This window comes from Neoarius graeffei, chromosome 8 (assembly GCF_027579695.1).
Source record: "Neoarius graeffei isolate fNeoGra1 chromosome 8, fNeoGra1.pri, whole genome shotgun sequence".
In the NCBI taxonomy this organism is placed as follows: Eukaryota; Metazoa; Chordata; class Actinopteri; order Siluriformes; family Ariidae; genus Neoarius; species Neoarius graeffei.
The window spans coordinates 83,060,127-83,086,629 of NC_083576.1; the positions used below are offsets into that span (position 1 = coordinate 83,060,127).

The 26,503-nt window shown below is 42.2% G+C and overlaps 2 protein-coding genes across 2 annotated transcripts in view; both read left to right on the top strand.

Moving 5' to 3' along the window:
- LOC132889944 (cytochrome P450 2D3-like) overlaps nt 1-8,214 on the top strand; it is a 29,835-nt gene extending 21,621 nt beyond the window's left edge. The window contains exons 2-9 of the mRNA XM_060926752.1: nt 9-174; nt 370-522; nt 625-785; nt 931-1,104; nt 5,217-5,352; nt 5,455-5,642; nt 5,730-5,871; nt 8,012-8,214. Of these exons, the coding sequence (XP_060782735.1) occupies nt 9-174; nt 370-522; nt 625-785; nt 931-1,104; nt 5,217-5,352; nt 5,455-5,642; nt 5,730-5,871; nt 8,012-8,214 (1,323 nt within the window). The remainder of the gene's footprint in view (nt 1-8; nt 175-369; nt 523-624; nt 786-930; nt 1,105-5,216; nt 5,353-5,454; nt 5,643-5,729; nt 5,872-8,011) is intronic.
- Nucleotides 8,215-9,406: 1,192 nt separating this feature from the next.
- On the top strand, nt 9,407-25,551 carry LOC132889945 (cytochrome P450 2D3-like). Its single transcript, XM_060926753.1, has 10 exons — nt 9,407-9,460; nt 9,926-10,024; nt 12,435-12,600; nt 12,801-12,950; nt 13,053-13,213; nt 13,360-13,533; nt 15,816-15,951; nt 16,060-16,247; nt 16,335-16,483; nt 25,332-25,551. The coding sequence occupies exons 1-10, from the start codon at nt 9,407-9,409 to the stop codon at nt 25,549-25,551; spliced, it is 1,497 nt and encodes a 498-aa protein (XP_060782736.1).
- The last annotated feature ends 952 nt before the right edge of the window (nt 25,552-26,503 follow it).

The following is a 26,503-nucleotide window of genomic DNA, read 5'->3' on the forward strand; positions in this document are numbered from 1 at the left end:
ATCTTTAGTTTGCTGAGCGCTATGGAGACATTTACAGCCTGTATCTTGGGAGAAAACCAGCTGTTGTTCTTCATGGTTTGAAGGCTATAAAAGAAGCTCTCGTGACCAAATCTGCAGACTTTTCAGGACGGCCACAAAATGTGCTATTTAACCATATGACTGAAGGAGGAAAAGGTGAGATTACACATAATCACATCCTAAATAGGGTGCATCTGTTGCCCCCCCCAAAAAAAATTATCTGATCATCCACTGCTTTTGAAATTCTGTTCCTTTTACATTTATTTTACATTCAAATAAAGTGACACTAACCTGAGTATTGCCATGTACTGACTCTGAAATAGAGTTACTGACTTGAGTGAAATATAACAGGAATTGTAATGGCTGATTATGGTCCTGCATGGAAGGAGCATCGTCGTTTTGCACTCATGACCTTGAGGAACTTTGGCTTGGGGAAACAGTCTATGGTGAACAGGATTCTGGAGGAAATTGAACACCTCGCTGCAAAATTGGAAAAACATTCTGGTATTGTATAACATTAATAACATTCCTGTTGATGACAGCTGTCCGATATAAGGTTTCATGCCCCATTTTAAATGTTGATGACCAATGATTCTCTCTTTGTAGGAAGCAACTTGAGTCCTCAGACTTTATTCCATGCTGTATCATCAAATGTCATCTGTCGAGTTTTGTTTGGTATTCGCTATGAATATGGTGATGAAACCCTTAAACAATATGTTGAGCTGTATACTGAAAATAACAAGATTGTTAATGGACCTTGGTCCTTGGTGAGACATTATATCACTGGGTCACTGATTGGATTTAGACTTTTGCTAATCCTAAGTAATGATTTTTAAAATAGCTGAAAGAATTAATGTTCCAATTATTTTATTATAAACAATATAAACAACACAACTTCTTGTATTCTTGTAGCTCTATGATGCATTTCCAGTGGTGAGATCCCTGCCTCTTCCATTTAAGAAAGCTTTTAAAAACATTTACTCACTGAAAAAAATGACACTGACCTTGATTGACGAGCACAAGAAAACAAGAGTCCCAGGAAAGCCAAGAGACCTTCTCGACTGCTATTTGGATGAGCTAGATACGGTATGTGTTTGTGTAGGTATAAAGATTGAGCTGGTATTTCATGGAATGTCCAACATTCCATGTGTAATTCAATTAAATGTTAGCTGTATAGGGCTTTTAATCATTGCCATTGTCAAAAAGCATCTTTACAGATATCTGGATGTAGACTTAGATCCTTAGACAGCCCACCCAGATGCTTTCCTCATCCTGGCTGGGGATTTCAATCATACAGACCCCAAGAGCGTGTTTCCAAAACTCTATGGTCATATCAACTTTACCACACGTGGAAACAATACTCTGGACAATGTTTACACCATGCATAAAGACGCCTACAAAGCCCTACTCCTCCCCCACCTTGGGGCCTCAGATCACTCCACTGTTATGCTAATGCCAGCATACAGGCCGCTGGTTAAAGTCACCAAACCAGCTAAAAAACAGATACATGTGTGGCCAGAGGGGTCCTCAGAGGCACTCCAGGACTGTTTTTCCACCACTGACTGGAGCATGTTCAGACAGGCGGCCACCTACAGCAACATCACAGATCTCCAGGAGTACACGGAGACCATCACTGCCTACATGAGGAAATGCATGGATGACGTTACGGTCACCAGAACCATCTCCATTCAGGCCAATCAGAAGCCATGGCTGATAGTGGAAGTCAACAGGCTCCTGTGGGCTCTGAACGCCGCCTTCAGAGCTGGGGACGAGGTGGGCCTGAGGACAGCTAGGGCCAATCTGTCACGAGGCATCAGGGTGGCCAAGAGACAGTATTCCAGGTACATTGCTGACCATTTCAACGACAGCAGAGACACCAGGAACCTGTGGCGGGGGATTCAGACCATCACAGACTACAAGCCCTCGCCGCAGACCTGTGACAACTCCACGTCTCTGCTGAATCAGTTGAACAACTTCTTCGCTCGCTTTGAGGCAGACAACAGCACCAAGGCACAGAAGACCCCACCACCTCCTGGCGACCAGGTGTTGACGCTGTCCCCAGACAGCGTGAGGAGAGCTTTCAGGATGACAAATGCACGAAAAGCCCCGGGTCCTGATAACATTCCTGGTCATGTCCTGAGAGACTGTGCCGAGGAGCTCACAGATGTCTTTACAGACATCTTCAACATCTTGTTGAGCCAGGCTGTTGTCCCCACGTGCCTCAAAACCACCACCATCATCCCGGTCCCGAAGAAGCTATCTCCCTCCTGCTTCAATGATTACTGCCCTGCGCACTCACTCCCATCCTCATGAAGTGCTTCGAGCGGCTAGTCATGCGGCATATCAAGTCTGCCCTCATCCTCACCCTGGACCCTTTCCAGTTTGCATATCAGTCCAACCGTTCGACTGATGACGCCATCTCCACTGCCCTCCACTCAGCCCTCACCCACCTGGAGACAAAAGACTCATATGTCAGAATGCTGTTCATAGACTTTAGCTCAGCATTCAACACAATCATTCCTCAGCAGCTCATTCATAAACTGGACTAGCTGGGACTCAACACCTCCCTTTGCAACTGGCTGCTGGACTTCCTGACGGGGAGACCACAGACTGTACAGGTCGGCAGCAACTCCTCCAGCACCATCACATTGAACACAGGGGCCCCCCAAGGATGTGTGCTAATCCCCCTCCTCTTCACTCTGCTGACCCACAACTGCACACCAACATCCAACTCTAATCTCTTCATTAAGTTTGCGGATGACACGACTGTGGTGGGTCTCATCAACAATGGCGATGAGACAATCTACAGGAGTGAGGTGAGCTGCTTGGCCATGTGGTGCAAGGACAACAATCTCCGTCTGAACGTGGAGAAGATGAAGGAGATTGTTGTGGACTTCAGGAGAGAGCACACCCAGCATGCTCCACTATCTATTGACGGTGCTGCAGTGGAGATGGTGAGCAGCACCAAGTTTCTGGGTGTACACATCTCTGAAGACCTGTCCTGGAGCAACAACACCGCATCTCTGGCCAAAAAAGCCCAACAGCGTCTGTACTTCCTCCGCAAACTGAGGAGAGCAAGAGCCGCGGCCCCCATCATGCACACTTTCTACAGAGGCACCATCGAGAACATCCTGACCAGCTGCATCACCGTGTGGTACAGTGCCTGCACCATGTCCTGCTGCAAGTCTCTGCAGCGCATCGTGAGAGCAGCTGAGAGGATCATTGGCGTCTCTCTCCCTTATCTAATAGATATTTATAACTCCCGCCTCACCCGCAAAGCCATCAGGATTGCAGGTGACCCCACCCACCCATCTCACAGCCTCTTCAGTCTGCTGCCGTTGGGGAGGAGACTGCGGAATCTCCGGGCCAAAACCAGCAGGCTCAAGAACAGTTTCTTTCACCAGGCGGTCAGGAGGCTCAACTCCCTTCCTGTTCTGCCCCTCCTCCCCCCTCTGCCCCCTGCCACAGATTCTGCTCGCACACCCCCCTGCCCCCCTTCAGCATCTGACATGTCATCCTCACAGTTTTCTCCTCTCCCTCCCCTCTCCCCCTAGAGTGTTTATACTGTTTATATTGTTTGAGTGTTTAGTCTGTCTAGTTCTTATCTAGTGTTTATACTTTTTATGTTGTCTGTTTGAGTGTTTAGTCTTTGTCTAGTTCTTATCGAGTGTTTACACTGTTTATATTGTCTGTGTTTAGTCTATGTCTAGTTCTTATCTAGAGTGTTTATACTGTTTATATTGTTTGTTTGTTTTTTCAATTATTTTATTTTTATTTATTGTATTGCCTATTTGCACCGTGGGTCAGAGAGGACTGAAATTTCATCTGTGCTGTATGTCGAGCATGTATAGCATATTTGACAATAAAGTTGACTTGACTTGAATTGACTAATGACTAAGCAAACGGTGATGGTGGCAAGGAAACAGGAAATTGACTCAAAAAGAATGCACCCTTTTTGGGTGGCAACAGATACTTGGATTATAAATCATTACTCACGTATAACTGTATACTCTAAAGGCAGCAAATCCTAAGAGTGTTGAAACAATGGCAAATATGAATACATTGTGAATAAGAGTCCTGGGATGAGCACAGGATACTCTTTATTATGACCGTAACAGTTCTGATGCATGAGTCTTTTGCACAAGTAATGAATGTGATCAATATTTTACTGGGAGTCTACACTGCCTGACCAAAAAAAAAAAAAGAGAGCTGCATTTACCTTTGAGCATACCTTTAGCTTTGATTATGGTACACATTCACGGTGGCATTTTTCTACAACTTATGAAACATCACAACATTTATTTCTGTCCAGCGTTTCATTGTTTTTCATACCAATGATGAGAGAGATAAACCGGTCTCTAAAGTCTTCTCCAGCATATCCCAAAGACTTTCAATGGGATTAAGATCAGGACTATGCTGTGGCCAATTCAGAATCAGAATTCATGTGTGAAAATGATGTCTCATGCTCCCTGAACCACTCTTTCACAATTTGAGCTTGATGAATCCTGTCATTATCCTCCTGGAATATTACCCGTGCCATTAGGGAAGAAAAATCCATTGATCGGAAAATTTGGTCATGCAGTACACTCGAGTAGATTATTGCCTCATAATGTTGGTGAGCCTTGATCTGACCAATTGAAGCAACCCCAAATCATAACACTTCCTCCAAAGGCTTGCACAGTGACCAGTAGGCATGATGGATGCATCGCTTCATCTGCTTCTCTTCTTACTCTGATGCAGCCATCAATCTGGAATCGAGTAAATCTGGATTCATTAGACCACATGACCTTTATCCATTGCTCCGGAGTCCAAGCTTTATGCATTAGATTGTTCTTAACCAAATTCCAGTAATTTCAGTAATCTCCTTATTTGTTTTTTTGCTTCATGCAGGACAATAGTTAGACCCTTCTGAAACACAGTAACATATTTTCCACAACCACAGGATTTGTCTTCTGACACAGTTGCTTAAGAAATGAAAAGCTACTCACTGCGTCAGTTAGGGTTAAAAAAATTGCTGCCAACTGAAACATATTAATGACTGCAGTAATTATCCAAAGGCTCTTAAAAATTTCCTTATTTAAATCCAAACAGCGACTTTTTTTTTGGTTGGGCAGTGTATATAATGTGAATGAAATCAAACCAAGTTAAGGACTGTGGATGCTGAATTCTGGAATAACTGGATGTCTTGTTTTTAACAGAGGGGCAATGGATCCTCCTTTGATGACGCAGAACTAATAATGTTGATTATAATCTTGCATACAGCTGCGACTGATACCACATCCAACACCCTCCTTACTGCTTTCCTCTACCTCATGGTTTTCCCAGACATTCAGGGTTTGAACTTCACTTCACTGCACTTCATTCTAAGTCTACTTGTTGCATAAACCCTAAAATGTTTGGTTCATAGATTTGATTTGAGCCAAACACTGTTTCTAGGGAGATGTCAGCAGGAGATTGATGAGGTTCTACAGGGAAAAACTCATGTGTCTTTTGAGGACAGACACAACATGCCATACACACAGGCTGTGATCCATGAGTCTCAGCGCATTGCCAACATTGTCCCTCTGGATATTTTCCACTCTACCTCAAAAGATACTGAACTGATGGGCTACAACATCCCAAAGGTGACAATTTCAAATTGGCAGTTTCAAACAATGGTTTAATTTACCTTCTTTGACTCATGTTAAACCTTTTCTTTCACTCTTTTTCAGGGAACAATTATCATCCCCAACCTCTCCTCAGTGCTGAATGAGGAAGGCCAGTGGAAGTTTCCTCATGAGTTCAACCCATCAAACTTCCTCAATGAGCAAGGACAGTTTGAGAAGCCAGAGGCCTTCATACCCTTTTCTGCTGGTGAGAGCTCAGGATGGTGTAAAGAATACTACAACCCCAATTCCATAAATTTGGGACACTGTAAAACGTAAATTAAAAATAGAATATGATGATTTGCAAATTGTGGAAACCCAATATTTAATTGAAAATAGTCCAAAGACAACACATCAAATGTTGAAACTGAGAAATTTTTTTACTTTTTAAAAAAAAATCTGGTAATTTTGAATTTGATGTCAACAACACATTTTAGAAAGCTGGGTCAGGGGCATGTTTACCACTGGGTTGCATCACCCCTACTTTACCAACACTCCGTAAACATTTGGGAACTGAGGAGACCAATTGTTGTAGTTTTGAAAGAGAAATGTTGCCCCATTGTTACTTGATATACAATTTCAACTGCTCAAAAGTTTGGGGTCTCCTTTGTCATATTTTGTGGTTCATAATGCACCAAATGTTTTAAATGGGAGACAGGTCTGGACTGCAGGCAGGCCAGTTTAGCACCTGGACTCTTTTACTGTGGAGCCATGCAGTTTTAATATGTGCAGAAAACGGTTTGGCATTATCTTGCTGAAAGAAGGAAGGCTTTTCCTGAAAAAAAGATTTAATCTGGATGGCAGCATATTGCTCTGAAACGTGCATCTATATCATTTAGCATTAATGATGCCTTCCCAGATGTCCGAACTACCCATGTCATGTGCACTAATGCCCTGTCATATCATCACAGATGCTTGCTTTTGAACTGTGCACTGATAACAAGCCAGATGGTCCCTCTCCTCTTTAGCCTGGAGGATGTGGTATCCATGATTTCCAAAAAGAATTTCTACTTTTGATTCATCAGACCTTGGGACAGTTTTCCACTTCACCTCAGTCCATCGTAAAAAAAGCTTGGGCCCAGAGAAGGTGGCGGTGTTTCTGGATATTGTTTATATCTGGTTTTAACTTGCATTTGTGGATGCAATAATGAACTGTTTTCACAGATGATGGTTTTCTGAAGTGTTCCTGAGCCCAAACAGTGACTTCCACTACAGACACATGTCTGCTTTTAATGCAGTGTCTCCTGAGGGCCTGAAGATCACAGGCATCCAGTGTCAGTTTTCAGCCTTGTCTCTTGCATACAAAGATTTCTCCAGATTCTCTGAATCTTTTAATGATATTATGTACAACAGATAATGTGATCCCCAAATTCTTTGCAATTTTATATTGAGGAACGTTATTCTTAACTTTTTGCACTGTTTGCCCATGCAGTCTTTCACAGAGTGGTGAACCCCTCCTCATCTTTACTTCTGAGAGACTCCGCCTTTCTGGGATGCTCTTTTTATACCCAGTCATGTTACTGACCTGTTGCCAATTAACAAAATTAGTTTTTTTTGTTTTGTTTTTTAGCATTACACAACTTTTTCAGTCTTTTGTTGCTCCTGTCCCAACTTTTTTGAAACTTCTTGCTGACATCAAATTCAAAATGAGCATATATTTTTCAAAAACAATAAAATTCCTCAGTTTCAACATTTGATATGTTGTCTTTGTACTATTTTCAATGAAATATAGGGTTTCCAAGATTTGCAAATCATCATATTCTGTTTTTAATTACATTTAACACAGTGTCCCAAATTTATGGAATTGGAGTTGTACAAAAATAAGCCAAACCTCATTTATTCAAGTGATTCCAAAATCAGTTTTGGATTTGACTTCACAGAACACTTATTTAACATAAAAAGTACAAGTCACGGCGGCACGGTGGTGTAGTGGTTAGCGCTGTCGCCTCACAGCAAGAAGGTCCGGGTTCGAGCCCCGTGGCCGGCGAGGGCCTTTCTGTGTGGAGTTTGCATGTTCTCCCCATGTCCGCGTGGGTTTCCTCCGGGTGCTCCGGTTTCCCCCACAGTCCAAAGACATGCAGGTTAGGTTAACTGGTGACTCTAAATTGACCGTAGGTGTGAATGTGAGTGTGAATGGTTGTCTGTGTCTATGTGTCAGCCCTGTGATGACCTGGCGACTTGTCCAGGGTGTACCCCGCCTTTCGCCCATAGTCAGCTGGGATAGGCTCCAGCTTGCCTGCGACCCTGTAGAACAGGATAAGCGGCTAGAGATAATGAGATGAGATGAGATGAGTACAAGTCACTTATGAGTTAACATGGTAAGCTAATGTGTTTGTTTATGTGTGTAGGGCCTCGTGTGTGTCTGGGTGAAGGTCTTGCTCGTGTGCAGCTCTTTCTCATCGTTGTCTCCCTGCTGCGCCGCTTTCAGTTCATTTGGCCTGAAGATGCAGGAGAACCAGATTTCACTCCTGTATTTGGATTAACAACAACACTCAAACCATACAGAATGGGAGTCAGACTGAGACAACCAACTATAACCAAACGGAATTAGTCAGGAAATGTCTGTATGCTGACAAATTCTTTGTGGCAAATGAAATAATATTGTATGACATTAAATGAATGAATGATCAAATAAAAAGATAACAGGAAGACAAAAGGAATATTATGTCTACTAAGAATTTGAATGTTTGTTGGGTCTAATTAAATCTTGTCTTTCTAACTTGTATTTTGTATCTTGGTTTTCTCTGAAGTGGTTCTTTGAAAAATTAAAATTTCTAACACCTGGTCTGGATCCTGTTTTTCGGGTGAACATTGTAGGAATCACCACACTTTATATATGTGCCCCCACCCCCCTTTTAAGAAAACAAAAGTAATTGGACAGTTGGCTGTTCAGCTGTTACATGGCCAGGTGCCAGTTATTCCCTCTGTTTTAATCAGATAAAATCTCTAGGGTTCATTTCAAGTCAAGTCAATTTATTTATATGATGCTTTTAACAACAGATATTGTTGCAAACCAGTTTTACAGAAAAATAAAGACTTTAAAGATATGAACTAATTTTATCCCTAATAAGTTTACACAACACCCTGATGAGCAAGCCTGAGGTGACAGTGCTAAGGAAAAACTCTCTCAGACGACATGAGGAAGAAACCTTGAGAGGAACCAGACTCAAAAGGGAACCCATCCTCATTTGTGTGATAACAGATAGCATGATTACAAATAACTTCTATAACTGTGCCCTATATTGTCACAAAGTACAATTGTGTCTCATTCTCATCTCATTATCTCTAGCCGCTTTATCCTTCTACAGGGTCGCAGGCAAGCTGGAGCCTATCCCAGCTGACTACGGGCGAAAGGCGGGGTACACCCTGGACAAGTCGCCAGGTCATCACAGGGCCGACACATAGACACAGACAACCATTCACACTCACATTCACACCTACAGTCAATTTAGAGTCACCAGTTAACCTAACCTGCATGTCTTTGGACTGTGGGGGAAACCGGAGCACCCGGAGGAAACCCACGCGGACACGGGGAGAACATGCAAACTCCACACAGAAAGGCCCTCGCCGGCCCCGGGGCTCGAACCCAGGACCTTCTTGCTGTGAGGCGACAGCGCTAACCACTACACCACCGTGCCGCCCGTACAATTGTGTAACCAGGAAATTCATTATAGTTTTAGCATGAAGTCTATTTTGTTGAAGATATCAGCTGTTTATTAATGGAGATGAGTGCAAAACTATTCATGACAACTGCAGTCCTAAAGTTTTCATGCCAGTTGTCATCCTCAGCCAAAACTGTAAGTGTCCAGAGTCATCTTCTAAGTGTATCTTTAGACTGTCCATATGGGGCCATCCTCTCCAGGAGCGATGTGATGAGACTTCAGCCAGAAGATCCATCAGGATGGATCAGGCAGGTCCGAAGAACAGGAGAGGCCATCATCACTGGTATCTCAGGATTGATGTGTAACTTGACAGAGAGAGAGAGAGAGACAGAACACAGGATGTTAGGTATGCCCATTGTCACTTAATGTTCAAGACACATTGTGCTCTGAGTGCAAGCAGGGACTTTGGCAAGGCTAACACTTCCATGCACTATTGTGTAAATGATTGACAGGATTCATAGTTTGAGTCAGCGACTGTCTTGGTCTAACAGCCAAATGAACATAGTGTTGTAGAGCAGCGGTACAACTGTCATCATGTTGGGCTCCTTAGTTCTTGCTGGATTTTGCATGTGCCTCTTTGTCTTCTTATTCAGAATCTAGAGGACAAAGAAACCCCCTCCCCCTGGGCCGCGACCCCTACCCATATTTGGCAACCTTTTTCATTTCAACATCAAGAATCCTCTGAAAGACTTTGAAATGGTAAGCCATTATATTGTTGTAATGCATCTCTGAGCCATAACTCAAAAGAAATTAAACTGCCTCCTAAACATGTGCCTTAGCTGTAATGGGTTATCTGTATTTTAATTTATTATGAAGATTTCAATGGAAAACTTTGTTATTTGGGTTTTTGATGCAGTTTACATTCTAGAAGAATAAGCTAACTTTGTGCAAAAATATAATTATGTGACAATATCTTGGAAAAATTTCAGATGCCTTTTTTTTTTGCTGGGTCAAGGACTGTTTGCTGTCTGTGCTGTCTAATGTGTCTATTTTTTATGAGCGTTATGTACATTTAGCCCTGTCTTGTTTCTGATGGGATGTACATGTCAATCACTGAAGTAAACCAATAACTTAAGTCCATATTAGCCATAGTGCACAAAAGAGAAAATGGCTGAATATCCCTACATACAACACAGATGAGTTAAGGTTGGACAGCTGTAAGTCCACTTTGATACACAATCTAACCAAGTCCTTGGCTGCAAACAAGTGGGTAAGACTAAATGGCTGGCTTGGGATTGGGGTAAATCATCGTCTCAAGGTTAGAGAGGCAGCTTTGGGGCTTAAAGTGCATATCATGGGTAAATTCAGGAGCAAGATCAATGTAATTCTCCTGTTTTATATTAAACTTTGGTCAAATATCTGTCACATTTTGCATTTTGTGCAATTTTTTTACCTTGCACAATACCATAAAAATTCAGTTGAAATCAAGCCATTTGAGGTGAATTAGTCCGCCTCTGAAAAAACTTGGCATTTGGATTTCCCGGGAAACATTGATTTTCATGACGTCGCGTGCAGGACGCCTCCTTCTGAATCCTACGTCAGCGCTGGTTTGTTTATGAGAAAACGACCTGGTGGTTTTCGGCAAGTTTCTTCAACGTTATCACGTAATTATTAAAATGGTTAACAGATGTATCGTAGGAGGGTGTAGCAACACCAATCTTGATGGGATTAGTACTCATCGTTTTCCAAAAGACCGGACAATGAGAGAGAAATGGGAGCGCTTGGTCTAGACAGGCTGTGCACTGAAACCGTGCAAAGCTCTCACAGCCTGCTGGCGCTTCTGCAGGTGATGCCACGAATCTGGCTCCAGACTCCCTTGGGATTTTTCCAGACGCGTTTTGTTATTTTATTTTTTTCTACTGTAGACAGATGGCCTTGTGCAAAATTACCCTTCTGGATGAGTGTGTAATGGGACATACTTTCATATATAAAAAAAACGAAATTGGTTCAGGATATGCACTTTAATGGTCACTGGTTTGATTCCCTGGATCAGCAGGAAAAGTGTGTGGTGGGGGGGAGTGAATGAACAGCACTTTCCCCCTCTCTCTACTTGCTCACATCCTCAGATGGGTTGAATGTAGAGGAAGAATTTCATTGTTCTCTAATGTACACTTGATGAATAATAATAATAATAATAATAATAATAATAATAATAATAAAATTGTAGGTCTGCGGAGCAGCCACTGATTTCACATGATTAACCTGGGCAACTTGGCATGAAGGCACAGTGGCTATGGTGGGTAATGTAAGACGCATCATGACAAACTGCATTCAGAGCTGAACATTCAAGTGCTGAAATGCAGCAGGAAAGATGATTGTCCATTCCACTCCAAAATCCCTTGTCTTCTGTCCTACTGTACTAATCTCCTCAACAGGTTTTAGACTGATTGGATTCCTGGCCTAGTGAACTCTCATGAGGATTTTTTTTTTTCTGAGACGAAAAAGCACTTCTGTATATTTAAATTAGATGTATCTGATGCAGGAATGGATGTATATTGACAAATGAAATGAAGTTGATCAGACTAAACATGAAATATCTTGTGTTCATTCTGTCTCAAACACAATTCATGGCCTTTTATTGAGGTTGCATGCAGTAGAGATATACACACAGAGCTTCAACTTCCAGTCCTTGAGTGTCAGTTTTACCAGTATACTACATTACCTGTATAATAATAATAATAATAATAATAATAATAATAATAATAATGTCAATATCTGATGTCAATATCAGGGACCTTTATATTTTATATCTTTACAATTAGTATGTATTAGTCATATATTTTACACTTAGTGTTTATTTAATCTTTAATGTTTATTGCTGCACCATGGGTTTGAGAGGTAATGCAATTTCAATCTTCTGTATGTTCTGTAAATATTGCAGTATTGACAATAAAGTAGACTTTGACTTTGACTAATCATCATCATCATCATCATCATCATCATTATTATCATGTCAACTGCCAAGACCAAGTCAAGGACAAATATAAAAATAAACATGTTTTAAATGTGGATTTAGAAGAGTTTCATTGTTCTAAGTTAGGTATAAGTTAAAAATAGTTGAATATGGTTTAATGGCTCTAAAATATGAATGCTTTCCATTCATCTTTAGTTTGCTGAGCGCTATGGAGACATTTACAGCCTGTATCTTGGGAGAAAACCAGCTGTTGTTCTTCATGGTTTGAAGGCTATAAAAGAAGCTCTCGTGACCAAATCTGCAGACTTTTCAGGACGGCCACAAAATGTGCTATTTACCCATATGACTGAAGGAGGAAAAGGTGAGATTACACATAATCACATCCTAAATAGGGTGCATCTGTTGCCCCCTCCCCCAAAAAAATGATCTGATCATCCACTGCTTTTGAAATTCTGTTCCTTTTACATTTATTTTACATTCAAATAAAGTGACACTAACCTGAGTATTGCCATGTACTGACTCTGAAATAGACTTACTGACTTGAGTGAAATATAACAGGAGTTGTAATGGCTGATTATGGTCCTGCATGGAAGGAGCATCGTCGTTTTGCACTCATGACCTTGAGGAACTTTGGCTTGGGGAAACAGTCTATGGTGAACAGGATTCTGGAGGAAATTGAACACCTCGCTGCAAAGTTGGAAAAACATTCTGGTATCGTATAACATTAATAACATTCCTGTTGATGACAGCTGTCCGATATAAGGTTTCATGCCCCATTTTAAATGTTGATGACCAATGATTCTCTCTTTGTAGGAAGGATCTTGTGTCCTCAGACTTTGTTCCATGATGTAACATCGAATATCATCTACCTGGTTTTGCTTGGTATTCGCTATGAATATGGCGATGAAACCCTTAAACAATATGTTGCGCTGTTTACTGAAATTAATAAGATTGTTAATGGACCTTGGTCCTTGGTGAGACATTATATCACTGGGTCACTGATTGCATTTAGACTTTTGCTAATCCTAAGTAATGATTTTAAAAAATAGCTGAAAGAATTAATGTCCCAATTATTTTATTATAAACAATATAAACAACACAACCTCTTGTATTCTTGTAGATCTATGATGCATTTCCACTGGTGAGATCCCTGCCTCTTCCATTTAACAAAGCTTTTAAAAACACTTACTCACTGAAAAAAATGACACTGACCTTGACTGACGAGCACAAGAAAACAAGAGTCCCAGGAAAGCCAAGAGACCTTGTCGACTGCTATTTGGATGAGCTAGACATGGTATGTTTGTGTGGGTATAAAGACTGATCTGGTATTTCATGGAATGTCCAACAGTCCATGTGTAATTCAGTTAAATGTTAGCTGTATAGGGCTTTTAACCATCGGCATTGTCAAAAAGCATCTTTACAGACATCTGGATGTAGACTTGGATCCCTAATCAGTAACCCAGTGATGACGGTGGCAAGAAACAGAGGAAAGTGACTCAAAAGGGAACCCACCCTTTTTGGGTGGCAAGCGATACTTAGATTATAAATCATTACTCACTTATAACTGTATACTCTAAAGGCAGAAAATCCTAAGAGTGCTGAAACAATGGTAAATATAAATAAATTGTAAATAAAAGTCTTGGGATGAGCACAAGAAAACAAGTCAACCAAACAAATGAGCTGACAAGGTGCAACTAAATAGAGAAAAATAAAACCCCAGTGGCTAACCAAAAGTCATCATGTCCAGGCTAGACAGTACACAACCTAGGTTGGTCAAGACCAATACACAATTACACAGTGGGCATGGAAGCAGGGGAGTGGTGCAGCCCGAAGAGGTGGGTCTTCAGTCTGCGCTTGAAGGTGGTCAGGGAGTTGGCAGTTCTGACGTTGATGGGAAGGTCATTCCACCAATGGGGAGCTAGGACAGACAGCAGTCTTGAGCAGGCTGGGCAGGAGCAGAGAGGGGGAGGGGCCAGGTGACTAGTAGCAGCAGAGTGAAAGGATCTGGCTGGCGGGTAGGGTCAGACCAGTCTCTGGGGATATGCTGGACCTAACCCCTTGACTGGTCAGGTTATGCAACGTCACAACATTTATTTCCATCCAGAGTTGCATTATTTTTTCACCAAGATCTTGTACAGGAGTGTTGAACCACTCTGTAAAGTTGTCTCCAGCACATCCCAAATACCTTAAATGGGATAAAGGTGTCCAGTTCATGTGTGAAAATGATGTCTCATGCTCCTTGAACCACTCTTTCACAATTAGGAGAAAACCTCTATAATAATCTGATAGAAGGCAATGGGAAACCACTACTGTAATGTTCCATAAAAACTCTGATGGATGTCAGCTCCAGACCTGCCATCAGTTCAGCACACTAAAAAAGAAGAAAAATATTCCTGGGCCATCAGGAGAGAAAAAAATCCATTGATGGGATAACCTGATCATTCAGTACACTCAATTAGCCAGTTGACATCATTTTATTGCCTCATAACATTGCTGAGCCAAGACCAGACCACTTGAAGCAACCCCCAGATCTTCACATTGTGTCCAGAGGCTTGTACAGTGGCCACTATACATGATGGTCACTATACTTCCCTTCTTACTCTGATGTGCCCACCACTCTGGAAGAGGATAAAGCTGGAATCACCAGACTACATGACCTTTTTCCATTGCTCCAGAGTCCAATCTTTGTACAGTTCTTAACCCAATTCTAGTAATTTCAGTAATCGCCTTATTTGTTTTCTTTGCTCAATGCAGGCCAATAATTAAGAAATTAGAAGCTACTCATTGCATTAGTTAGGGTTAAAAGAACTGCTGCCAATTGAAACATATTGGCTATTTTTCCTTCCACATGGATAGTTATGTGGTGTAGTGGTTAGCACTGTCGCCTCACAGCAAGAAGGTTCTGGGTTCAAGCCCAGTGGGCCGACGAAGGGCCTTTCTGTGTAGAGTTTGCATGTTCTCCTCAAGTCTGCGTGGGTTTCCTCTGGGTGCTCCGGTTTCCCCCAAAGACCATGCAGGTTAGGCTAATTGGTGCCTCTAAATTGACCATAGGTGTGAATGGTTGCTTGTCTCTGTGTGTCAGTCCTGCAATGACCTGGTGACCTTGTCCAGGGTGTAGCCTGCCTCTTGCCCATAGTCAGCTGGGATAGGCTCCAGCTCACCTGCGACCCTGTATAGGATAAGTGGTTATGGATAATGGATGGATAGTTAGTTGCAATATATATGGTTTACATTTGGCATTTTAATATATTTTACATGTATTATTTTTTAGATATTATTACATCTTTCATATGTTTTACATATCTGTTTAATTTTCTAATTTCTTTTCTCAATTTGAGTGTGAGCAACTGCAGATATATCAAATTTCCCTTTGGGATTATTAAAGTATTTCTGACTATGATTCTGATATTAATAACTACAATAATTATTCAAAGGGTCTTAAACATTTCCTTATTTCAATCCAAATGGTCACTTTTATTTTTGGCTGGGCAGTATATGTAATGTGAATGAAACCAAACCATGTTAAGGACTATGGTGGCTGAATTCTGGAATAACTGGATGTCTTGTTTTTAACAGAGGGGCAATGGATCCGCCTTTGATGAAGGACAACTAATAATGTTTATTATAGTCTTGCATTCAGCTGGGACCGATACCACATCCAACACCCTCCTTACTGCTTTCCTCTACCTCATGGTTTTCCCAGACATTCAGGGTTTGAACTTCACTTCATTGCAGTTCATTCTAAGTCTACTTGTTGCATAAACCCTAAAATGTTTGGTTCATAGATTTGATTTGTAATAGAGCCAAACATTGTTTGTAGAGAGATGCCAGCAGGAGATTGACGAGGTTCTACAAGGAAAAACTCATGTGTCTTTTGAGGACAGACACAACATGCCATACACACAGGCTGTGATCCATGAGTCTCAGCGCATTGCCAACACTGTCCCTCTGAGTATTTTCCACTCTACCTCAAGAGATACTGAACTGATGGGCTACAACATCCCAAAGGTGACAATTTCAAATTGGCAATTTCAAACAATGGTTTAATTTACCTTCGTTTACCCATGTTAAATCTTTTGTTTCACTCTTTTTCAGGGAACTATTATCATCCCCAACCTCTCCTCAGTGCTGAATGAGGAAGGCCAGTGGAAGTTTCCTCATGAGTTCAACCCATCAAACTTCCTCAATGAGCAAGGACAGTTTGAGAAGCCAGAGGCCTTCATACCCTTTTCTACTTTAGGATGGTAAAGAATACTACAAAAATAAACCAAACCTCATTTACTCAACTGATTTCAAAATCAGTTTTGTATTTGACTTCACAGAACATTTATTTAAAATAAAAGGTACAAATCACTAATGAGTCAACATGGTAAGCTAATGTGCTGTAGGTGTAATTAATGATTTTGTGTATTTAGGATTGGATAAGTGATCAATCTTTAATAATTACATGAAATCAGTCTCATTAAATTTGAAGGTTAATAATTAAAATGAATCAATCCTATTGAATCGTTTAATTTGACTCATTTGAATTGAATCATACCATAGAATCAGTCTCATTTGAATCGTTTGAAGTGAATCATTTAGTGAATCAAGTGAATCATTTAGTGAACCAAGTGAATCATTTAGTGAACCAAGTGAATCATTTAGTGAATCATTTAAAGAATACATTGAAGAATCGTTTAAAATTTGATAATTCAAATTTATCACTTACCAAACTGCAACTAATTATTCATACACCTTAAGAGTTCTTTTGCGATGTGGGCAACTTCAAAAGTATTTAGAACAGCAGATAGACACCACACAATTTCAATAATAATGGAGTTTATTATAAAAAGGAAAAAAAGGAAATTAATAAAAAAAGGGAAAAATAAGAATTTAATAATTGAATGGCAACAGAATGAAATCTTTATAACAGAGTAGGTCTCTGTGTGTGTGTGTGTGTGTGTGTGTGGGTGTAGCCGAGTGATTAGCTATATGACTACACTAGACACCATGTGGTCGTGGCCTAAGGCCACATGTTTAGCTTTATGGCTAACAGACAAAGAGGCTAGGCCTAGTGGTGATTAGCTTTGTATGCTAACTAGACAAAGAAAAGCTAGGCCTAGTGAACTATGTGTGTCAAAAAACAGAAATTAATGATTAAAATACATTCAAACAGTCATCTGTAGTTATATGGCTTTAAATGTAAACAGGAGAATTACTATCAAGGTTGAATTAAACTTAGAACTTGTGGTATTTATCTAATACTGATACAGAGGAGGGTTGGCTCCTGTGGCTAACTCCACGTGTTTGTGGGGGAGGAGCTAAGACCCCCCCCCAGGAATGTGGTCGTACCAGGCAGAGCCGATATTTATCTAAGAACAAAGGGAGAGGAGGAGGGGCTCTTCCTAAGCATGCAAAGGCCCTTTTTAGAGGCAAAACATTCTGAAATCTTAATGAGGTCACAATATGACTGAGTTAAATGAAATTAGAATGTTAGGGGAGAGAGAGAACATGCAAGACTTATTGATTAACCAAATTAAAATCAATAGTACCAAATAATAGAGAATCAACAATAATACAGTGTGCACACTTATTCCTGAATATAACTTCACACTTAGTGAATTAATTACTGACTAGACTAATATTATTTTGCCCAGTGCCAGCCTTAATTCAAAAGTCTCGCCTTTCTGTAGAAAGCGGAGAATCTGTGATGAATCAGATGTTCACAGGAGCCTGGAGAGGTTCTTTGGAGAAGCTTCGCAGTTCGTGAGGAGAAAAACTCTGTGCACGAGTCTAAAGAAGTGGAAACCCGCCGTTCTTCTTTAAAACTCAGTAAACTGCTTTCACTTGCCATTGCAGTCTAGTACGTACTAAAAGAATGACTGACAAAACCGGTTTATAACTCACTTGAGTTAAAAGCGCGCGCGTTTCCGGAGTCCACCGTGATCAAGGGTGGATAGAAGGAGGAGAACGTTCTAAGACGTGTTTCTTGCATGAAAGAGTCGTGGCTTCGGACGGTCCGATGGTGAGCGTCCCTCTATGGTCTGTCCTCCACTGAGTTCAGACACCAGAGACAAAGAAAATGGCGTTTCCAAGTCTCTTACGTGAAACCTGAGGAATGATGTACGTGATCCCGCCCAGGCGTGACGTACTCAACGTGGAAGTTGGCTGGGAGTTGTAGTTCTTAGACACAAGATGGCGGCATGATACCTACATTCCCCCTTTTGGTCTCAAGGGTATGACGGAGTCGTAGCACTGAGAGCACCGTACCGTATCATCGCCGTGTCCATAGTCCTTGAGGTAGACTTGTTCTGTACAGTTCATGGTGTCCTGTGAAGACTGTGTAAACTTGTGAGTTCCAGTGAGACAGTTGGAGGTAGAGGCATTTGAGCATACAATCACCATAGGCACTGGGGCATATAATCATCATAGGCACTTGGGCATATAATCACTATCTAACTAGACTAGGGTTACCTCAGAGTTCAAACAGCGAGCGTTACATATTTTTCCAGTGAAGACTACATATATACTTCATTTCAGTGCAGGCTACATATATACTTCATTTCAGTGAACACTACATATATATACTTCATTTCCTACTCAAATAAAATAATAAAACAAGGAAAAAAGGGAGTGGAGTAAAGGAAAGAGGTGTTAGTGTTTAGGTTGTTAAGCCTAATCTTCTGGCACGGTAACAGCAACAGGTGGTTTGGCCAGAAAGCGTGTGCTACTATGGCCGAAGCCGTCAGGAACGCAGACTCCTTTATCCAGCTTGGCGTATAGCGTCGCTATTCGGTTGTGTAGCATGCATGCGATACCAGCAGAAAAGACCCAGCCACTGAGAATAAGTCCCAAAACAATCAGACTTATGATAGATCCTAGGTCAAGTGACTCTCGGATCCGAGTTTGGGAGACTATGGTTGAAATTCCATTCTGATCTACACTAAATTTCACTGTTTTGGTCCCTTCAACCAGCAATTGCTGTTGGAGGGTGTTACCGATCTCCAGATCATAACCTTCAAATGCATCTATCATCTCAATTTCCGAATCGTACCTGTCAGTACTAAGATGGTGTAGGGTGATGTCATCTATGTGAATGGTGGCTCACTGTGGTACACTAAGGAACACCGTTTGGTTTGGGATTTTCATTCTTGTGGCTGTGTGGTGCTGGTTGTAGGACATCAAGATTTCAGTTTTCAGAGTGTTAACAACCCACCGACTACCAGCTCTCTCTACTCTAGTTTCCATATCCTCGTCCTTTGCGGACATTTGACCTACACACTTTTGTTCGGGCGCTTTCGCCCTCAGACCGCACAGGCGATCCGTAGTGTCTCTAATAAATGGGTTGCTTTGGCAGACCCAGTGGATGTCTTTAGTGGAGATGCACATCTCTAGGTTGGGAATAAAATAGACAGAGGGGTTGTCGTCATGGTATGCTACCATGGGTGGTGTTTGTATGTGTATACGGACATTGTCCTTCCAGAAACCTACGTTGAGGACAGACTTGAGTCTATATATGTTGTTTCTCTCAATGATGGGTAGATTTAGTATGAAACCTATCTCGAAATCTTGTGGACTCACAAAAATGGGGATAGCACTACCGAGACTATATGCCAGGTGTATTTGCGAGGAATGCACGTCTCTAGTAGTAGTAGTGGATTTTAGTATATTCTCCACCAAGCTAAGGGGTGTGAGATACGATGGGACCTTGCCACTACTCAGGGAACTGATTGAGTCACCTACTTCTCTAAGCAGGTCTTGCATTAAATCCCTTATTTCTCTGACATATTTGATCTTGTTCTTGATTCTTTCAGCCAATTTGTCTACAGTCTACATGGTGTTATAGATTAGATCAGTATGCAGGTTAACGGTTAGTATAGTTCCCTGCAGGGATCTGCCTAAGCCCTGCAGCTCGTATTGTTGGATAAGCAGTTTCTCTCGGATCTCTGGCATTTCCTTTTGTAGAATGCTAACTTCCTTTTTCAGCGTATTCAAACTGACTGTGTTGGCTGCAGAGAGACCAATAGAAAACAAGGATCCAATGGCAGATGCACCGATAATTAAACCCCCAAGGAACCTTTTCTGACGTGTTTTACCACTCAGTTCTTCCTTGGTGACTATGAATTTCTGTAACTGTTCTAGCATGTGGGTAGTGGTGCGTTTAGTGTGTACAACTACATTAGATATCTCGCCATTTGGTCCGTTATCGTCGCTCGAAGGTATCAGTGACCTGAAGTGTTTGCGGTATACGGCCCATGGGTCTAGTTGGGTGTATACCCATTGAGTGTAGATGCGACAGTTTGTAAGAAGGAGTCCAGGAGCCTCCTGCAGGATGATGCCAGCTGGGGGGCCAGGCTCCACCACCTCACTTGACTGACTCAGTTGTAGGGTGAGGAGGATGCACAGGATTCCGAGGAAGTCCATTCTGTAACATACAGAAGGATTTTCTTTTACTTTATTGGGTTGATAAATATGATCAGGAGTGTTAGCATACGCTTAAAGATAAGTGATGCATACAAGCTAAGTAGACAGGATGCGCCTAGCTATCCTCCACCCCCTTTTGGAGTGAGGACTGTTCAAAAAGTTTGCTTCGACTATTATGGACCCATCGATATGAGAGCGTTTGATTAGGTCGGGGTGTCCTAATGTAATACACAACAGGGAATGGTTTTCCCACGATCGAACAGTCTCAACCAGGATGGTAGGAACTTCTCTAAGATTCGGGTGTAGTCGGCTTTGCGTCCTACACTCGAATCAAGATTCTTTTGGGCACCTGTAAAGGTTGACTGTAGGTGGCGTCGTAGGTCGCTGACATATTGATGTGCGGTGTATGCAGTTGCGACGCTCATGTCCTCTGGTTTGTATAGGAGATGTGGGGGAAGAACCGTCTCTCGCCCAGTCATCATCCCAAAGAGTGTGACTCCAGTGGTGCGATGAGGGGTGGACCGAATGGCCCTTGGCACCAAGGGAAGTTTCACATCCCAATCTTTACCATGGGGGGTGACATACTCTTGCAGCATGCTCACAATGGTTTGAATGGCTCGTTCAACCTGACCAGAGGATTGAGGGTGGTACGCGATATGGGATTTCGCCTCGACGCCTAACATGTTCCACAGCGCAGCCATTACACCGGCAGTGAAATGGATGCCTGTGTCTGAGTCGATGGATAGAGGGAGGTTTTTCAATGAATTGTGGCCACTAGGGGGAGTCGCGATGTCGGATGTTTCGACACTGGACTCAGTGTGCAAAGACATGAACTGAAGTTCATCAGAAATTTGATCTCGCGTGGCGCTCGGTTGATCGGTGATTGCACTAATCTCATTGCAACGAGTTGGTGCATGTTTTGTGGGATCCAACGACTGTGGGATTTTGATTTGTGTAAAGCTGACTAAGTTAATATTGCTGAGCTTGGTTGGGATTGGGTCGCCTTGTGAGAGCTGTGTGTCAGAGATGGTGGTGAAGACTGTAGTGCACGTGAGAGGTGCGTTTTGTGTGTTTGCCTTCGCCACCAGGGGGGGCCCTACATCCTGACCCTCGCCTGCTGTTTCAGAGGGATCTCCTCCCCCTTTCACGAGATCTACTCGTGGTTCCTGGCCTAGTCATGCCAGTGGGTAGCTTTTGTCATTTTTCTCGGGCTCTTTTGTTTTATCGGTTGAGGAATTTGACTGTTCCTGTAACAGTTTCCTAAATTCAGCCAAGCAGGCCTTTAAAGAGTCCGGTTCTGAGTGGGACTCATCAGGTTGGTCCGAGTCATTGTGTTGTTCATTTCTACCTCTACGTTTAGTGTTACGGTCAGAACGCTCCTGCCATCTCTGGCCAGAGCGGGGATGACGGTCTTGCTGCCAACCGCTTTGTTCCTTATGACCCTTTTTACATGATGGGTGGTTGCCAGAGTCACTGTGGCCTTGCCATCGGTCTCTCCTGGCCTTACCTTGCCGATTCTCCCACTCACCTTGGTGATGGTTCGGCAAGGATCGGGCTGGACTGGGATTTTTCCAGGTGGGTCCCCCTTTCGGTGCTTCACCTCCTTCTAAGGTTAGCGGGGGCTTGTCCTCACCTTGGAGGCTAAGGACTCTGGGTTCATCATCGTTTCCGTTTGCTGGTTTGACAATGGTCTCCCAGGTCATTTGGGCTAGCTGCCTAGTTTCCTTCATCGAGTAGCAATTTTGTCGACACTTCAGTGTGACTTGAGTCCGCACACTTGGGTGGTGTAAGAAAAGGGATTTGAAACCCCTATCTTCTTCTAAACCCGGTGCATTGCTACCCTGGAAGTAGGCGGTACGTAGCCATCTATAATATTCACGAGGTGCCTCAGACCGTTTCTGTTTGATTTGTATAGCACACAATGTCGCGGAGGTTTCACCCATGTACGGCGCATATTCTTCCCTCATGTAATTGTGAAGTTTCGAATAACTATCGCGAACGTTTGGTGGTAGTGTCTCTTAAAAGGCACGGAAGCTACTACTGGAGGTCTTCCAGACCAGTTTAAGCTTCTCTCGCATTGTGGCTCTCGGTAGGTCCATCAGGCATTGGTCAATTTCTCGTAAATAATCATTTACATTGGTTCTTTTATTATCGGGATCGAATCGCTCGATATCTTTGGCAAGTAGGTCAATTTGCCGTATGCGGAGGGCTTGGTGCGCGTCTTTACGCGACCCCCTTCGCTTTCCTGAGTGCTCACTATCTGAGCTACTCTGGAATTGCTCCCGTTCCGCATGAGAGTCGTAGTCTGATTCACCCGAAGGCGGATCAGGGAAGCTGTAGCGCACTGACCTAGGTGTGCTACGGACCTGGGCTCGAGATGAGCGCAGGGCAACTCCACCCTGGCTAGACGATGACGGAGTCGTATAGCGAGTTGATGGAGGTTGGCGGGGCGCCTGGTGCTCGACCAGGTAATCCTCGGTGTCCAGTTCGGACACCTCTTCCCTCTCTAAACTTGGACACATAGTTGGGGGTCTCTCGCGCCCCTCGCGCCCTTCTTTGGGGTTCTGCTCCTTGGCAGCCCTTCCGGCACCTTTCTCGGCTTTCTCTAGCCTTTCGGCGCACTCATCGAGGGAGTCCTTCAAGAGGCTACACTCCCTAGATAAATCATTGACCTTGGCTGTCAGCTCGGCGTTGCTGATGGTCAGCCTGTCAACTTCTCCGCGCAGGGATCTGATCTGTTGATCAGCATCCTGGAAGTGTAACAAGAATAGTTTACCTAGTGCATCTTGGACACTGATTGTTGTTCTCTTTGGATCTCTCATTTGTGCTATTGAGTTGATTATGCCAGCTTGGCACTCATGCCTACTCATGCCCCTAATGGTTGCCCTATCGGAGTCAGAGCAGTGAATGAGGTCTGCGATGACCTCAAAAAGAGACACGTCTTGCTCGTTGTCTTCAGTCTCTGAGGCACGAGGGGATGCCATTTTATTTAAATTGGGTATTGGGTAATTAATCAATCAATGAGTTAATTATTAATCAATTATTATTAATTAACATTAACTATGTAATTAATTAGTTAACAAGGTTTAATTGGTTGGAGATGTTCTCTTATCCTAAGTTATCAATAGGTTGTTAGAATTTGTGATATGATTATCACATTCCTGTTTTAACACACCTGGGGTTGATCAAACTGGTAGTTTATCTGTTGCACAATACTTAAGAAGTCGACAAACCAATCTCCCCATATGGGCCACCAATTATGTAGGTGTAATTAATGATTTTGTGTATTTAGGATTGGATACGTGATCAATCTTTAATAATTACATGAAATCAGTCTCATTAAATTTGAAGGTTAATAATTAAAATGAATCAATCCTATTGAATCGTTTAATTTGATTCATTTGAATTGAATCATACCATAGAATCAGTCTCATTTGAATCGTTTGAAGTGAATCATTTAGTGAATCAAGTGAATCATTTAGTGAACCATTTAGTGAACCAAGTGAATCATTTAGTGAATCATTTAAAGAATCAATTGAATAATCAGTTAAAATTTGATAATTCAAATTTATCACTTACCAAACTGCATCTAATTATTCATACACCTTAAGAGTTCTTTTGCGATGTGGGTGACTTCAAAAGTATTTAGAACAGCAGATAGACACCACACAATTTCAATAATAATGGAGTTTATTATAAAAAGAAAAAAGTAAATTAATAAAAAAAGGGAAAAATAAGAATTTAATAATTGAATGGCAACAGAATGAAATCTTTATAACAGAGTAGGTCTGTGTGTGTGTGTGTATGTGTGTGTGTGGGTGTAGCCGAGTGATTAGCTATTGAGGTTTTTCACCTGACGTCACAGGGTCACGTGATGCCCCAGTGTCCACCATTTTGAATGGCAAGCTAGCCAATGTCGACATCATAGTACCTAGAATGTTACTGTAGCAACGTTTAAGTTCAGTCATTTGGATGACTGTTAAAACCTTTCAGTCTCAAGTTTTTCCTTTACTGTATTTACTAGTTTACTGAGCCAGCCTCAATAATACAGTGTGCACACTTATTCCTGAATATAACTTCACACTTAGTGAATTAATTACTGACTAGACTAATATTATTTTGCCCAGTGCCAGCCTTAATTCAAAAGTCTCGCCTTTCTGTAGAAAGCGGAGAATCTCTGACGAATCAGATGTTCACAGGAGCCTGGAGAGGTTCTTTGGAGAAGCTTCGCAGTTCGTGAGGAGAAAAACTCTGTGCACGAGTCTAAAGAAGTGGAAACCCACCGTTCTTCTTTAAAACTCAGTAAACTGCTTTCACTTGCCGTTGCAGTCTAGTACGTACTAAAAGAATGACTGACAAAACCGGTTTATAACTCACTTGAGTTAAAAGCGCACGCGTTTCCGGAGTCCACCGTGATCAAGGGTGGATAGAAGGAGGAGAACGTTCTAAGACATGTTTCTTGCACGAAAGAGTCGTGGCTTCGGACGGTCCGATGGTGAGCGTCCCTCTATGGTCTGTCCTCCACCGAGTTCAGACACCAGAGACAAAGAAAATGGTGTTTCCAAGTCTCTTATGTGAAACCTGAGGAATGATGTACGTGATCCCGCCCAGGCATGACGTAGTCAACGCGGAAGTTGGCTGGGAGTTGTAGTTCTTAGACACAAGATGGCGGCATGATACCTACAGTGCGTTTATGTGTGCAGGGCCTCATGTGTGTCTGGGTGAAGGTCTTGCTCGCGTGGAGCTTTTTCTCATCTTGGTCTCCCTGCTGCGCCGCTTTCAGTTCATTTGGCCTGAAGATGCAGGAGAACCAGATTTCACTCCTGTATTTGGATTAACACTTGCACCCCAACCATACAAAATGAGAGTCAGACTGAGACAGCCAGCTAGAGAAATACAAAATTAGCCAGGAAATGTCTGTATAGTGACAAATCCTTTATAGTAAATGAAATAGTATTATCTCACAGCAGTGGCGGCTGCTGGTTTTTAAAACAGGGGAAGCCCATTTTACGCATTCATCGTAAAACCTGTAGGCCGGATATCAAAGCATAGAAAAGTGTGCCCCATTAGCACAGTGAACTAGACAACCCTACCTAGTGGCAGAAAGTATTTTTGCTTGTACATTTCATGTTATAGTCTGGCTTGCCAGGCTAGTGCTTCATATCCTTAATCAAAAATATCAAACATCCAAAAATCACTGGCTATTCAACGAAGAGCCTTGAACATCATACCCAGATATGCAACACAGAGTCTTTAACACAACACCCAGCTGTGCAACACATCCTTGAACATCTTCTGCAACACAGTCTGGAAATTCATAACCAGGTAGGCTATGCAACACACAGAACCTTGAATATTATACCCAGGTATAACTTATAACACAGAGCCCACCATTCTCTTAACATTACTGAACAATATACACACTTCAGAGTCATGAACATGAACACTATTTATACACAAATTCTGCCCTCCACTCCTTTTCCAGAAAATGGTCTGTGACCCTGTCATACCAGCTGGTTGTGCTTTCCAGAGACTTCACCAATTTCTGTTAGCAGCTAGCACTGCAGATCCCAATAAGGCTCAAGCTAGCCTACAACCAGAACTACAAATGAAATAAACGAGTGAATTCACGAATGATCAAACTGATAGAATGGATGAAAGTTAACAGAGCACAACAAGTAATATTTACATTTATTTACAGAGTAATGTACAGAGACATCAATGAGAAGAACCGTTTATATGAAAAGAAATTCAGACAGCACTTTGGCACACGACTGCACTTTCTCGACATCCGCTAGGGACTGACTGATCATACTTCCGTGTTCCTCGCCAAAGTACCGCCCTCCTCATGTCTTTCA